This window comes from Gorilla gorilla, chromosome 16, assembly GCF_029281585.2.
Source record: "Gorilla gorilla gorilla isolate KB3781 chromosome 16, NHGRI_mGorGor1-v2.1_pri, whole genome shotgun sequence".
Taxonomy (NCBI): domain Eukaryota; kingdom Metazoa; phylum Chordata; class Mammalia; order Primates; family Hominidae; genus Gorilla; species Gorilla gorilla.
Window position 1 is genome coordinate 36,109,317 of NC_073240.2, and position 15,513 is coordinate 36,124,829.

General features: G+C 32.1%; 1 protein-coding gene across 2 annotated transcripts in view; it reads right to left on the reverse strand.

Moving 5' to 3' along the window:
* DPH6 (diphthamine biosynthesis 6) overlaps positions 1-15,513 on the reverse strand; it is a 175,520-nt gene that overhangs the window by 39,226 nt on the left and 120,781 nt on the right. For both annotated transcript variants that reach the window (XM_004055938.4, XM_055363256.1), the window contains one exon: positions 700-761. In XM_004055938.4, coding sequence (XP_004055986.2) covers positions 700-761 — 62 coding nt within the window. The remainder of the gene's footprint in view (positions 1-699; positions 762-15,513) is intronic.

The following is a 15,513-nucleotide window of genomic DNA, read 5'->3' on the forward strand; positions in this document are numbered from 1 at the left end:
AAATGATGACTTGTTAAAAGAGATAGGTTCTTTCATAGGAGATTTTCTTTTTTCCATCATCATGGTAGAATATAAATACTCCACATAGTGTAATAATTAAACATTCTAGTTAATGATGCATTGCCAGACTAAACATAACATTTGTTCTAAAACTCTAATAAAATATAGTACATTTAATAGAAAGAGTAAATGAAAACAACTGAATAATGTTTAGAACATGTTTAGGGTTTCACAATGAGAAGTTAAGTAGAGTAATTTGAAATCTTGGGATAATTTTTTTTACTATGCTGCAAGTTAATTTCCTAATTGGTAAAAGAGAAGGGGTTACATTAATCTCTAAAGAAAGTTTCTACTCCTGTTTCTGATGGCAAAGCATGTGATCACAGAAACTATCAGATACTTTAATAGTATAGCACATTTTATATAGAATACAGTGCTCATTTTAATAAAAATAGACTTTATGACAGACTAATTTCTTCTTAGGTATAACTGTGTCATATTTGGGTTAACAAGTTGGTAATTAATTTTTATAATTTTAAACATTTTCATTTCCATTTGAAGTTTAATTTTTTCACAAATATATTATGAATGTATTTGATTTTTACTAAAATAAAAGAAATTTTTTAATCATTGTATCACAGCATTATTTTGTTTTCTCCTTTAGATGGCTACATTTTGAGATCTAGCATAAATTCTTACCTCTATGAGATAAGGCTCCATTTGATCCAGGGTTTTCCCAAGATGCTTATCAGGATCTAAGCCTGCCAAGAAAGGTTACATTTTTTAAAGATAACTATCAGATAGGAACTTTAAAGACACATTCCCCTTCCCTTGGCCCCTCCTCGCCTAGAAAAGCAGTGTGTATATATTTTGAATTGCTTTGATCATAAAGTAAAATGTACTTTGCTAGTATTTACTTTTCTATTCCCCTTGGGTAACTGGTTTTATTGCTTCTGAAAAGTAAGTTTCCACTTATTTCAATTGCACTGTGTCAACTACCAGATGCACTGTTTCAATTCCTTTATCCATTTTGAGGAGCAGTAATTAGGATAGAAAAAAAGTATCATTTCAATTACATGAAATTTTAATTCTTTATATTTTAATGGTTATGATTTATTTTACTGATGGACAACAGCATTAATTTTCTGATTTATCCCTGTTTTATTTAAACTTCAAACTTCTTAGACAATAAGAGTAGAAAATAGCAGTAGACTGTTATGCTTATGTAATTAATTCACTTAACAGTGGCATATGGGCACAAATAATTGCATTATTAAATTAAATGACATTTCATTTCAATGACTCCTTCGCAACACTGTATTTTTCAAGTAAAGATAGAGACAACTCTGAAAAATCATTACTGTGCCAATAGCGTGTGCATAACCTTTAATAAAGATTCAACTGACATAACAGTAGAGTTTATATAGGTAATGGGGTGTGGGAGACAAGTGTGAGCAATATGAATGCTTTCCATACACCAAGACTAACCAGCTAGGAAAAAAAAATCACATGTCACAAGTGGGCTATGAAATAAATGAATTCATTTTGGATATTTACATTCATATTTACATATATTGGCATAGTTTCATTTACAAAAGTTAATGTAATGAAAGGCAATACTATAGAGCAAAGACAGTTTTGTCAACAAATGGTGTGAAATAACTGGATATCCACATGCAAAAAAATGGATCTAGACACAGACTTTACACTCTTCACAAAATTAACTTAAAACAGATTGTAGACATAAAGGTAAAATGCAAAATTATACAACTCCTATAACAGGAAAAAAATCTAGATGGCCCTGGGTATGGTGATGACTTCTAAGATACCTCACCAAAAGCACAATCCATTAAGGAAACAATTAATAAGCTGACTTCATTAAAATTAAAAAACCTCTGCTCTGTGAAAGATAATGTAAAGAGAGTAAGAAGAAAAGCCACAGACTGGGAGAAAATATGTGCAAAGAACATCTGATAAAGGACTATTATCTAATATATACAAAGAACTCTTAAAACTCAACAATAAGCAAACAACAATCCAATTTAAAAATGGGCAAAAGACCTTAACAGACACCTCGCTGAAGACATATATATAAGCATATGAAAAGATCCTCCACATCATATGTCACCAGAGAAATGCAAAAAAACAAGAAGAAGATACCACTACACACCTATTATAGTGGCCAAAATCTGGAGAACTTACAACACCAAAAGCTGGCAAGGATGTAGAGCAATACTATTGCTGATTGGAATGCAAAATGGTACAGTCACTTTGTAAGACAGTTGGGAGGTTCTTACAAAACTGAACATATTCTTACTATACGATCCAACTGTGGTGTTCCTTGGTGTTTACCCAAAGGTATTAAAAACACTTTTCTGCACAAAAACCTGCACATGGATATTTATAGCAGTTTTATTCATAATTGTCAAAATCTGGAGCACCAAAATGTATTTCAGTAGGTGAACGACTAAGTAAATTGTGTATATCCAGACAATGAAATATTATTCAGTGCTAAAAAGAAAGCAGCTATCAAGCCATGAAAATACATGGAGGAAATGTAAATGTATATTACTAACTGACAAAAGCCAATTTGAAAACGCTACATATGGTATGATTCCAACTATATGATATTCTGGAAAAGATAAAACTATGAAGATAGTAGAAAGGCCAGTGATTGCCAGGGGTTTTGGGTAGGGGGCAGACAAGGTTAAATAGGCAGAACACAGAAGATTTGTAGGGTAGAAAAATACTCTGCATGATACTATAATGATGAATACATGTTATTATACATTTGTCGAAACCCATAGAATGTACATCACCAGCAGTGAACCTTAATGTAAACTATGAACTTTGGGTGATTATGATGTGTCATTGTAAGTTCAACAATTTTAACAAATGTACTACTCTAGCAGGGGAGGTTGATAATGGGGGAGGTCATGCGGTATGGGGTCAGGGTAAATGGAAAATCTCTGTACATTTCTCTTAATTTGCTGTGAACCTATAACTGCTTTAACAAAATAAAATAAAAAAAATTTGGTAAAGTTTCCTTGTGGTCTAAAGCATGATCAAATTTCATAAATGCTCCATTTCTGCTCGAATGAAAGTATGTTTTCTATCTGTTGAAAGCAAGATTATGTACCTAAACACATAAAATCATGATCATACTTGTTAATTTTGTTGTTCAAATCTTTTATGGCCTTAAAAATTTTTGATCTCCATGAACCATCAGTTTCTAATAATAAGATTTAAAAAACACCCATTATAATTTTGGTTTTAATAATCTCTTCTTACAATTCTGTCATTTTTCCTTAATATATTTGAAAGCTATGTTGTTATATGTGCACAAACTCATAATTTCTATAACTTTTTGATGGAATTATTCTGCTTATCAAGAAGTAGTGATTATTTCATCTCCATCAGATTTTTATCTTGTAATCTATGTGTCTTCTATGAACACTGTGACACCAGCTTTCTTTTGCTAATATCTTTCTTATATATATTTTCCATTATTTATTCTCAAATTTTTTGTATTGTTTTTGTTTTAGATGCCCACATATAATTGGATTTCTTTTGTTCCACCCAATCTTATAAATATGACTCCAAAGAATTGAGTTTAATCATTTTATATTATATGGCTGGACCTGTTTCTACCATCTGAGTATAAATTTTCTGTACATTAAGCTTTATATATTTTTCTTTTATTTTTTTCTGCCTCATACTGAATTGAAAATTATTTTAATGTTTTACTCTGCTGATTAGAATGCTATAGAGTGAATTTCTACTTTTCGGATAATCATCTGTGATTTTTTACATACATTCAAAACCATATTTTTAAAGTCTTAATGTATTAAGTATCTTTAGCATCCTTTAGACCAGAACTTAGTATGTTTTAACTAGGCACTAAACAGGCTTCATCATTACTATTATTATTGTGTTGAATTTTTGTTCCATTATTTTTAGCAAGAAAAATTAAGGTTATCAACATATTTTACAATGTTTATGCTCACTATTGTTTCTCATTCATTTCTCCTTGAATCAAACTATTTCTAACTGAAATTTGTTCTTTATTCTTTCACTGACGATCTGTGAGTGGTATACTCTCCCAGTTTTTATAGGTCTCATAATGTCTCTATGTTACTCTCACAATAGTTTAGTTGCAATATATTACTTTTGGCATTTGTTGTTCCTAATGAAAATTATGATGTCAGTCTGATAGTGGCTCCCATATAAGGAATCTTTATTTTCTATATGCTAGACTGTACAATTTTCATTGTACCTATGACACAATTTTCAACATACTTAGTACATTTTGCAATCTTAATTCAATATGTCTAGGCACACGTTTATTTTAATTAGTACTGGACAGCATCTAATGCGTACTTTTAATCCAAAAACTCATGTCTTTCTTCAAATCTAGAGCATTTTCAGCTATTACATCTGCTTTTCTGCCTTCTATTTTTTCCTTGAAACACCTATCATACAAATATTTCAATTTCCCAATCTAGCCTCCATGTTCATGTTTTAATTGCATTTTCTATTTTTTTCCTCTCTCTGTGGCTTTTTCTATTTTTTTCCTCTCTCTATGCCTTCTTGGTGAATTACTTTTTCTCTTTTTTTTCTGCTGCACTCATTCTCCCTTTGACGTGACTAGCATTTATTCTGCCCACTGAGGTTTTTTTTCATGACTATGTTTCATTTCTAAAATTTCTAATTGGTTTTCACATCACTCTGTTACTGTTTCATTCCAGGCAATTTATTTTTCTAATAATTACTTTTTTAAACAAATAGATTTTATATTTTTCTTGATCTCTTTGAGGTTCTCCCTCTTGTAGGGCACTTCCCATTTCTGTTTCCCAACAGGACATGATCTTCCAACTGCTTTTGCCTGCTTCCTGGATCCCTACATTACAGCACACAACTTCAGTCCTGTTCACTACTTTTTGTCTTTTCATTTCTAGCTAACAGAGATGTTTACAATGTTTTCCAGTACAATTACGTTTTTCACATTTTTCCTTCTTATATTCATCTATGACTGCCATGGGTTTGGGAAATATGTTAAAATCCAAAGCATGACTATACAAGGTCAGCATGGCTGGAAGTCACTTTTTAGCATTCCCTCCAACTGTGTGTGTGTGTGTGTGTGTGTGTGTGTGTGTGTAACAACACATACATATAACACAGTCAGCATTAGGGCATCATTTAAAAAGTCTCCCATGATTGAATCTGAGAATTTGTGTTTTGCATTCTATGTACGAGGCTGGAAGTAAATATATGCAAATATATGCCTATAAGGCATGAAAGGGAATTTAAAAGCACAGAGCTTTACACAGGTAGGCACCATAAGATCTCATTTTTCTTGCAGTCTTTTAATTCATTGCAGAGTATCAAGCCCCAGTTCAGAATTGTTAGAATATAGAAACAGCAGTTACATCTCATTTCAGAGATGGCTGTATTCCACAGTGGATAAAGTCATTTGGGTTGCCTTTAAATATGAGTCAGTAAATAATGTAAATATAAAACACACTGGGCACACTTTCCATATGAACCTGTGATCTTCACACAGGTATACCTTGGTAAAAATTAGTTGGCCATTTAAACACTTTTCTGTATTCATGAAAGTATTTTCAATTTAGTTATTCTTGGGCTAAGCACTAAAAATTCTATGAAGCTAAAATCACTGAAGTAAATAACATTTAAAACATTAGAGAATAATTTTCAACCATTTTCCTGAGACATATTAGAGATCATTTCACTACAAAAGGAGATTATTGTAAAACTAGAAAATACCTAAAATATTTAAGAGCCAAATTTCTTTTCTCTCAGAGTTAATAATAAAATAAGCTTCATGTGTACCTACAGGTTTGGTAATGGGGTCTGTGTAAAGTTTAGTGAGGGTGTATATGCTGCTATGATTCATGGGCCTGATGTTTTAGACCATGGGTATCCAATCTTTTGGCTCCCCTGGGCCACACTGGAAGAAGAATTGTCTTGGGCCACATATGAAATATACTCACACTAACGATAGCTTATTAGCTGGAAAAAAATCAAAAAAATCTCATAGTGTTAGAGAGTTTATAAATTTGCGTTGGGCCGCATTCAAAGCCGTCCTGGGTCGCAGGTTGAATAAGCTTGTTTCAGACATTTCACACAGGGCAGAACAATAGAATCAACATTTCACATACATGAAAGATGGTTTCAAAGGATATCTAAAACCGAGGAACTAGCAGGATGTAAGAAATAAACAATTTTAAAACATATTTTTCAGAGGTTATGTCAGGTGATTTAGGTAGGGTTTTTTTGGCATGAACAATGATTTAGGTGTTCCTACATCATGAGGTGATACTATTTAAACAGACTATAATTCTTTTCCATAAAATGTCCAGGTTTTAGTAATGAAACTACTTGTTTAAATTCAATATAATAGCCTGCAGACTCTTCTGAATGGATTTTTATACTTTAATTCAACACAGCATATAATATTTACTTCTATCAGGCTAACATGTTCCACTGTACTTGATTATAATAACTACATATGTCTTTATCTCCTGATGCCTTGCTGGTTACTTTATCTGAATATCTGAATACTTTATCTGAGCACAGTCTGCCTTTGCTTCAATTTTTCTGTTCATTAGAAAGTGACAAGTCATTGGGGACCTCATGATCACTGTCCATATGCCATGTACTGCAGACTGTTCATAGAATATATTTTCTTGGATAAAATCCAGAGATTTCTAGCAATTCCAGCTACCATCCTTGCAAAAGCAATGGCCTGCCTGATCTTTGAGATCTCTTCTAAATCATCTGAAACTATTATGCACTGGGTGATATTAGGGATGTTAGGGATGTTGTAGGAAGATTATTCATCCTACTCCAGAATATATTCAGATACAGAAGTTTCCTCAAGAAATTCTTTAATGCTTAGCATACCAATGATTCCATAAATATCAAACTATTAATACATGAAAACAAAACTCATAGTAATTGTTTTTGTAAGTATAATTAAAGATTGAATACTTAATTTTCTTACACTTCCACATGTTCCACAAGTTTCCTCATTTACTAACATCTAAGCATTGTATGTACAGCGTTTATAATATTTACTTTCATTTCCCTAAATGGAATAAGGTAATTATTAAAATAATTTTAAAACAAAGGTCTGAAAAAACAGATCTTCTTAGTGTGAAAAATTGTTAGGTTATCTATAATTATGAAGCTCTAAGATTTTAGTTTTTTATTTTATGTATTTTGGTTTTAGTATTTTCTAACTAGATGATAACACACAAAGATTTCTGAATGATCCTTCTTAATTGAGAATGGAAGGTCAGGGTCATATTAGCATCAATAAAATATATTTCTCAATAGACTTACTTTAGATTTTTGTTTTAAATGGTTCAGAGAGAAACATTTAAAAAAAGTCAATGTCTGAGTTAAATTTTCACACAAAAGCTAGACATCACAGCATCTCTATTTACTTTACCAACAAGAAGAACCCACTTATGTTTCTAAGCACAACTGAAGAATGATGCTAATATACCAATATATTTGCACTGAAATAATTCTATCCTATAAAATCATTTTAAAGTATATGAATATATAATAATATCTCAGTAAATTTAAAATCCATCTTACATATCCATTCCATTTTCAATTTCTAAGCAGTAGCCATTTAACTGGTAAATGCAGCTGGTCCAAAAGGCACAATTTTCTTTTTCTTTAAATAAACCCTAGTATCTAGGCCCAATACAATTTCAGTATGCTTTAAAAATCTCTCTCTTAATCTTTGTAATATCATCATTCTCATTTTATTTTACATAAAACTGCATTACATTAAAACCTTTGGAGGAGCTATTAAAAGCCTCTGAAAAAGCCACAACAGCTCATGGGCTTTTTCAATGCAATTCAACTTTATCTAAAAGCTTCAATTTACGTCAGTCCTTGGAAAAGATTTTTCTTTTTTAAATTTATTCAATTTAGGTGTCTCTTTTCTAGTAAAGCTTCGGTCATGAACAGACACAAACTGTGCTTCACCAGAATCCCAGCGGTCAGTACAATTTACCTCTTGAGCCAGTTAATTATGGAATGTGAGTCTTTATGTATATATCTCCCTATAAAAACCTTTATAATCACTGAGACAATTACATTAGTTAATGTTGACATAAATATCAATATCAAGAAATATCAATATTAATGAAGATTATAATCCATAGGATCCATGATGATGTTAAAGTACATTTTAACTCTAATACATGAATATATATATTACTTTGAGTTACTAACGATATTTTTGCCAAAGTGCAGAAAAAATTTACTGTAAACTCTGACACCTAGCCATTTCATAATGTCATACAGACATTCCTTGATGGAAGCTGGGTGGATGAATAAACTCACAACAAGACCTAGGCACTGATAACTCCATGCAGAATTAAGAAATTAATTAGGAGGAAGAACCATAATTTGCAGAGCTGACATCTATTTTACTTTACTTGCATGTATCAATGGGAAGCAATTACAATTCAATTAAAATATTCAATTTTATTACTTTACTTACTGACCTTGAAGTTAATGCCTGTTTTATTTAATTGCATCATCTATGAATAAATGTTAACCCTACAATGTTATGCTCCATTATTTTCAATGCATTTTTAAACTTCTCAGCTGAATTATATCAATTTATTATCTATGTCATGAAAGCAAGTGGAGGTTTATCTCTTCAGTACAGCCCAATATATGAAGAGAGAGACATCACAAAATGGTTGACAATGCTATTTTTAAGAGTCAAGCAAAGTGAATTGTGTTCTCATCTCAACCTTTGTAGCCTAGAGTTTTACTGTAATATCAGTAGGTGATATTAGAAAAGGTATAATCACTCTGAGAAGCCATTTCTAGTCTGTCTATAATTCTTGATAAATCCATTGAATACAAGAACTGAATACCTCATGTACCTTTCAAACTAAAATACACACACACACACACACACACACACTCTTGAAATCTCTTCCTATCTCTACCAGGCTTACTGGCTAACAGAACAAGTAGATACCATTTTTAAAACTTGAATTGTTTTGTGCGTAAATATAATTTTTATTTGTTCCCAGATTCCCACTGAACACACCATTATTCTATAATTATTTTTAGAAATAAAATGACAGAATTTTTATTTAAAAGAACAGATAAGAAGACTGGTCATATAATCTCTAAAAAAATGAACTTACATATATGAAAGTGACTATCTCAGGAAGGACCTTATTTCAATTTTTCAGATTTTCCATTTCTACAGTTAGACTTAAATGCTTACAGCTCTTAGAGGTTGTGTTATGAGTTATCTCAACACGTGACTTCTTTGCTTTGAAGGTAAATGTTTTAAATTCTCCAATCAAAAATATAGAGAGGCAGAATGGATGAAAAAGTGAGCACCAAACTATATGCTGCCTACAAGAGACTCAGTTCACCTTAAAACACCCTTATAGACTAAAGGAATAATAATAATAAAAAAGATATTCCATGCAAATAGAAACAAAAAGAGCAAAGATAGCTATACTAACCTTAGACAGAATAGGTTTTAGGTCTAAAACTGTAAAAAGGACAATAAAGGTCATAATATAGTGATTAAGAATCCAATTCATCAAGAGGATAAAACAATGGTAAATATATATGCACCCAACATTGCAGCACATAAATACATAAAGCAAACAAGTCTGAAGAGGCATAGACTGCAACACAATAATAGCAGGAAATTCAATACCCCACTATCAACATTGGATAAAACTTCCAGACAGAAAATCAATAAGGAAACATTGGGCTTGAACTACTTTAGGCCAAAGGAACCTAATAGATATTTACAGAACATTCCTTTCGACAGCAACAGAAGAGAAATTCTTCTCAAGTGCACGTGAAACATTCTCCAGGATAGATCATATGTTTGGCCACAAAAAAGTCTTAACACATTTAAGGTTAAAATCATGTCAAGTATCTTTTTCAACCACAATGCTATGAAAACTAGGTATCAATAAAAGGAAGAATCATGGAAAATTAAGAAGTGTGTGAAAATTAAACAATATGCTCCTGAAGGAGCATATGACCCTATCTTACTGGGTCAAAGAAGAAATTAAAGGAGAAATTAAAAAACATCTTGAGACAAAAAAAATGGGAACACAATATCCCAAAATTTATGGGATGCAGCAAAAGCAGTTCTAAGAGGGAAGTTTGTAGCAATAAATGCCTACATCAAAAAGGAAGAAGGATCTCAAATAAACAACCTAACATTATAGCTCAAAGGATTAGAAAAAGAAGACAAGCCCAAAGATAGCAGAATAAAGGACATAACAAAGATTAGGGGATAAATAAATAAAATTGAGCCTGGCAAAACAATGCAAAAATCAATAAAACAGAGTTTTATTTTATTTTAATTATTTTATTTTTTAGACAGTCTCGCTCTGTTGCCTGGGCTGGAGTGCAGTGGCACGACCTCAGCCCACTGCAACCTCCGCCTCCTGGGATCAAGCATTCTCCTGCCTCAGCATCCTGAGTAGCCAGGACTACAGGCATGTGTCACTATGCCTGGCTAATTTTTCTATTTTTTAATAGAGACAGGGTTTCACCGTATTGGCCAGGCTGGTCGCGAACTCCTAACCTTGTGATCTGCCAACCTCGGCCTCCCAAAGTGCTGGGATTACAGCGTGAGCCACCATGCCTGGCCTAAAACTGAGCTGTTTTGAAAAGCTAAACAAAACTGTCAAACCCTTAGCTAGACTAAGAAAAACAGGGACAGGACTCAAATAAATAAAATCAGAAATGGAAGGGGAGACATTATAACTGGTAACACGGAAATACAAAGGATCATAAGACACTACTTATAAACAACTGTATTATTAACAACAGTTAAATACAGTTAAACTGTATTTAACAACAAATTGGGCAATCTAGACAAAATGGATACATTCCTAGAAACCTATAACCTACCAAGACTGAATCACAAAGAAGCTGGAAATCTGAACAAACCAATAATAACTATTGAGATTGAATCAGTCATTAAAAGTCTCCCATCAGACAAATGCCCAGGATCAGACAGCTTCATGGCTGAATTCTACCAAAAATTTAAAGAGCTAATAGCAATGTTTCTCAAACTCTTTCAAGAAAACTAACATTGAAGAAGAGGGAATACTTCTAAACTAATTTTACAAGGCCAGAAACATTCTAAAATCTATGAGCTGATATTTTACTTCTGTGTAACACAAAGTAGACTTAGATATTTTATAGATTCACTTTTAAGATCAATGGCATACATGAAATAAATGACCAATAAATAATATTAAGTATAGTTATGCAGTTAATGATAATAACTGCTGGTGATAGCTCAAATACCCCTTTTTTGTACATTAAAAATTACTATAAAGTTTTTGGGGTGTACAGAACAAATAATAAGTGAAAGATGTGTGGAACACAGAGAATTTTTTTTAGAAGAAGCGATTTGAAATATTTATTCCTGAAACATTTTCCTAATCTTTCTTATCAGTTTTCAAGATGATGAGTACTGGAAACTGAAAGAAGCTCGAGTAGAGAGTGTCTGAAGGTGGAAGAGTTGAAGCTAAAAATGTAAACAAAAGCCAGGTCCTATATAGCCTTCTGTTTCATTTTAAGGAGTTTATGCTTGAAAGTAAGGTCACAAAGAATACTGAGAAATTCAAACAAAACAATGATATGATCCAATTTGACTTCTGAAAAGATCATTCCAGCTTCAGTCAAGTTCCTTGGTAGAAAATAAGACTGAAGGTAAGAAGGCAAATAAACAAGGTGCTGCAATAGACTAGATGAGAGAGGATATAATAGACAAAGCATTAGTATAGAAGAGAACAGATTTTAGAGCAGCATATGGTAGGTAAGATATATCATACCGCTGAATTGGATGTGGGGAATACAGGAGACAGAAAAGGGAAGAATGAGTCTCAGGTTTTTGGCTTTGAGCAAATTAAAAAATGGTGGCACCAAGTGTTATTCCTTCAAATATATATATATATAAATCAAATAGATGAAGGTTTGGGAAGGACAATAAAGGGTGAATTCAATATTAATTGTGTTAAAATTGACATGTATTTAAGTTTCCCATGAATCATCAGAGAAGAGTTATCTAATCAGATTTTGGTATATAGAAACAGAAGCCATGAAGTGAAATCTCAAGGAGAATAGATGAAATGAGAAGAGAAGATACAGGAAAAAACCTTGAGGAATACCAAATTCTAATGAACTTATAGTAATAATGAAATGTTCAAAATGCAAATCTGGTCTAGTCATTTTCTTTCCCCATTAGCTTTATTGAGATATAGTTGAGAATTAAAAATTGTACATATTTAAGGTGTATAACTTGATGACTTTATATATGTAAACACTGTAAAATAATCACCACAATCAAGCAAATTAACACACCCATCTCCTCACACAGTTACCATTTGTGTGTGTGTTGTGAGAACACTTAAGATCCTCTTAGCAAATTTCAAGTATACAACACAATGTTGTTAACTATAGACACACTGTTGTACATTAGATCTCCAGAACTTGTTTATCTTGCATAACTAACTCTGTACCCCTTAACGAACATCTTCCCAAATCCTCCTCTCCATCCTCTGGTAACTACCGTTCTATTCTTTATTTCTTAAGTTTGACATTTTTAGATCACACATATAAGTGATACGATGCAGTATTTGTCTTTCTGTATCTGGCTTATTTTACATAGTATAAGGTCCTCCAGGTTCATCCGTGTTGTTGCAAATGGTTAGATTTCCTTTTTAAAGGTTGAATAATACTTCATTGTATAAATATACCACATTTTCTTTAGCCATTCATCTATTGACATACATTTAGGCTGTTTTCGTATCTTAGTGATTGTGAATAATGCTAAAATAAACATGTGAGTGCAGATATCTCTTGGAGATATTGATTTAATTTCCCTTGGATATATACTCAGAAGTGTGATTGCCGGATCATACAGTAGTTATATTTTTAAAATTTTGAGGAATCTCCATACTGTTTTCCATAATGGCTGTACCAATTTACATTCCCACCAACAGTATACAAGGGTTCCCTTTTCTCCAACACTTATCTTTCACTTTTCTGATACTCATTCTAACAGGTGTGACGTGATACCTCATTGTGGTTTTGATTGGCATTTCCCTGATGATTAGTGAAATTTAGTACTTTTTCTTATACCTGTTTGTCATTTGTATGTCTCATGTGGAGAAATGTCCATTCAAGTCCTTTGCCCTTTTTTAAATAAAGTTATTTGTCTTTTTGCTATGAAGTTGCCTGAGTTCCTTATATATTTTAAATGTTAACTCCTTAACAGATATAGGATTTGTAAATATTGTTTTTCACTCCCAGGTTGCCTTTTCACTCTGCTCTTTCCTTTGCTGTGCAGAAGCTTTTTAGTTTGATGTAATCCTATATGTCTATTTTAGCTTTTCTTGCCTGTGTTTTTGGTGTCATATAAAAAAAAATCATTGTCCAGTCCAATGACAAGATTTTTTCCTTTGTTTTCTTCAAGTAGTTTTACATTTTTGGGTCTTGCATTAAAGTTTTAAATCCATTTTGAATTGAATATGGTGTGAGATAAGGGTCCACTTCTTCCACATATAGATATGGATAATTTTCCTGGCACCATTTATTGAAAAGACTATCCATTCCCATTGTATGTTTTGGCACCCCTGTGGAAGATCAGTTGACCATAGATGTGTACATTTATTTCTAGGCTCTCTATTCTATTCCATTGGTCTCTATACTTGTTTTTATGCCAGTGCCATTCTGTTTTCATTACCCTAGCTTTATAATATGTTTAGAAATCAGAAACTGATTCCTTTGTTCTTCTTCCTGAAGATTAATTTGGCTACTTGTGGTCTTTTGTGGTTCCATACGAATTTTGGGATTTTTTTTCTATTTTTATAAAGAATGCCATTGAGAATTTGATAAGGATTACATTGAATCTGTAGATCACTTGGGGTAATATGAACATTTTAACATATTAATTCTTTCAATCCAAGAATATGGCTGTATTTCCATTAATGTTTGACTTTTTAAATTTCCTTCAGCAATATTTTACAATTTTCAGTGTGCAAGACTTTCACTTCTTGGTTAAGATTATTCCTAATTATTTTATTCTTCTTGTTGCTATTGTGAATGTGACTGTTTTCTTGATTTCCTTTTCAGATAGTTTGTTATTTGCATATAGAAATGCTACTGATTGTTGTATGCTGATTTTATATTCTGCAACTTTACTGAATTTATGTATTAGTTCTAACAGGATTTTTTTTTTTGCCAAGTCTTTAGGATTTTCAATATGTATGATATTATCTGTAAGTAGAAATAATTTTGCTTTCTTCTAATTTGAATGTCTTTTGTTTCTTTTTCTTGCTTAATTTCTCTGGCTAGGATTTCTAGTACAATGTTTAATATAAGTGGCAAGAGTGGGCATCCTTGCCTCGTACTGTAATCTGATAATTTTCTATTTCAAAATACTTCAATAATACTTCTGGGCAAGATGGTTATATAAGCACTGGCATCTAATTCTTTCCTTTTCTTCTCTTCCCCATTGAAAACACCACTGAAAAGATTACTGAATAAAGGAGAAGAATGTATCAGGACTGAAAAACTGGGAAAGAATACTATGAATATACCTAGGACTTGAACTTAATTCTGCTTGAGTGAAGATGGAATCAAATTAATAGAAAAAGCTGTCCTATGACTTCTCCAGTACAAGAATAACTTGCTAGAAAAGAAAGTACAGGAAACTTTGGAGAACCCTGATTACAACCTCCTTCAGACCCTGTGTTGTGAGATAGAATTCCTTATCTGGTTCTCAAGTAAAATTAAACTGAATGTGACCTACGTACATTTCTGCAAATGTACTCACATATAGTTGAGACAGCAACCAATACAAGTAGTATTTTCTATAAGACAATTCACTGGAGGACAAGCCCTGCAAATGTTATAACATACCCTTGCTCCAAGAAGTTTTAATACATAAATGTTGGGCTCTCAGCTAAGATAGTATGTCTCACTTTCCAATCATGCCAAATAAGAAATGGTATTTGTATTAAGGTACAAATATCCTCCTGGACAGTACAGCCATTAAATATTCTGACTACTACATAGAGAAACAGAAAAACACTTGCTGGTTTACCTTTTCAGAAGGAGTTTTTAATTAACTGTTACATATTATCATGAAAGCTATTATAGTGTAAGCTGCCTGACAGAGCCATATGTTTTACTACAGACGGTTAACTTTCATACTAGCATTCATTAAAATAGAATCTTCTCCTATTTATTTGTAAATATTACAATTAACGTATTTTTTATTTTTAAAGATCAGAAGAAATTGGAGCCATTGGTTGAGATACAGGTGGAAAGACAAATTTTAGAATTACGATATAGCACATATTTCTTGGCAGGTAATATATATGTATAAAACATACCTATATACATATGTAATGTACATACATATCCATATATAAGATATATATGGAAGTG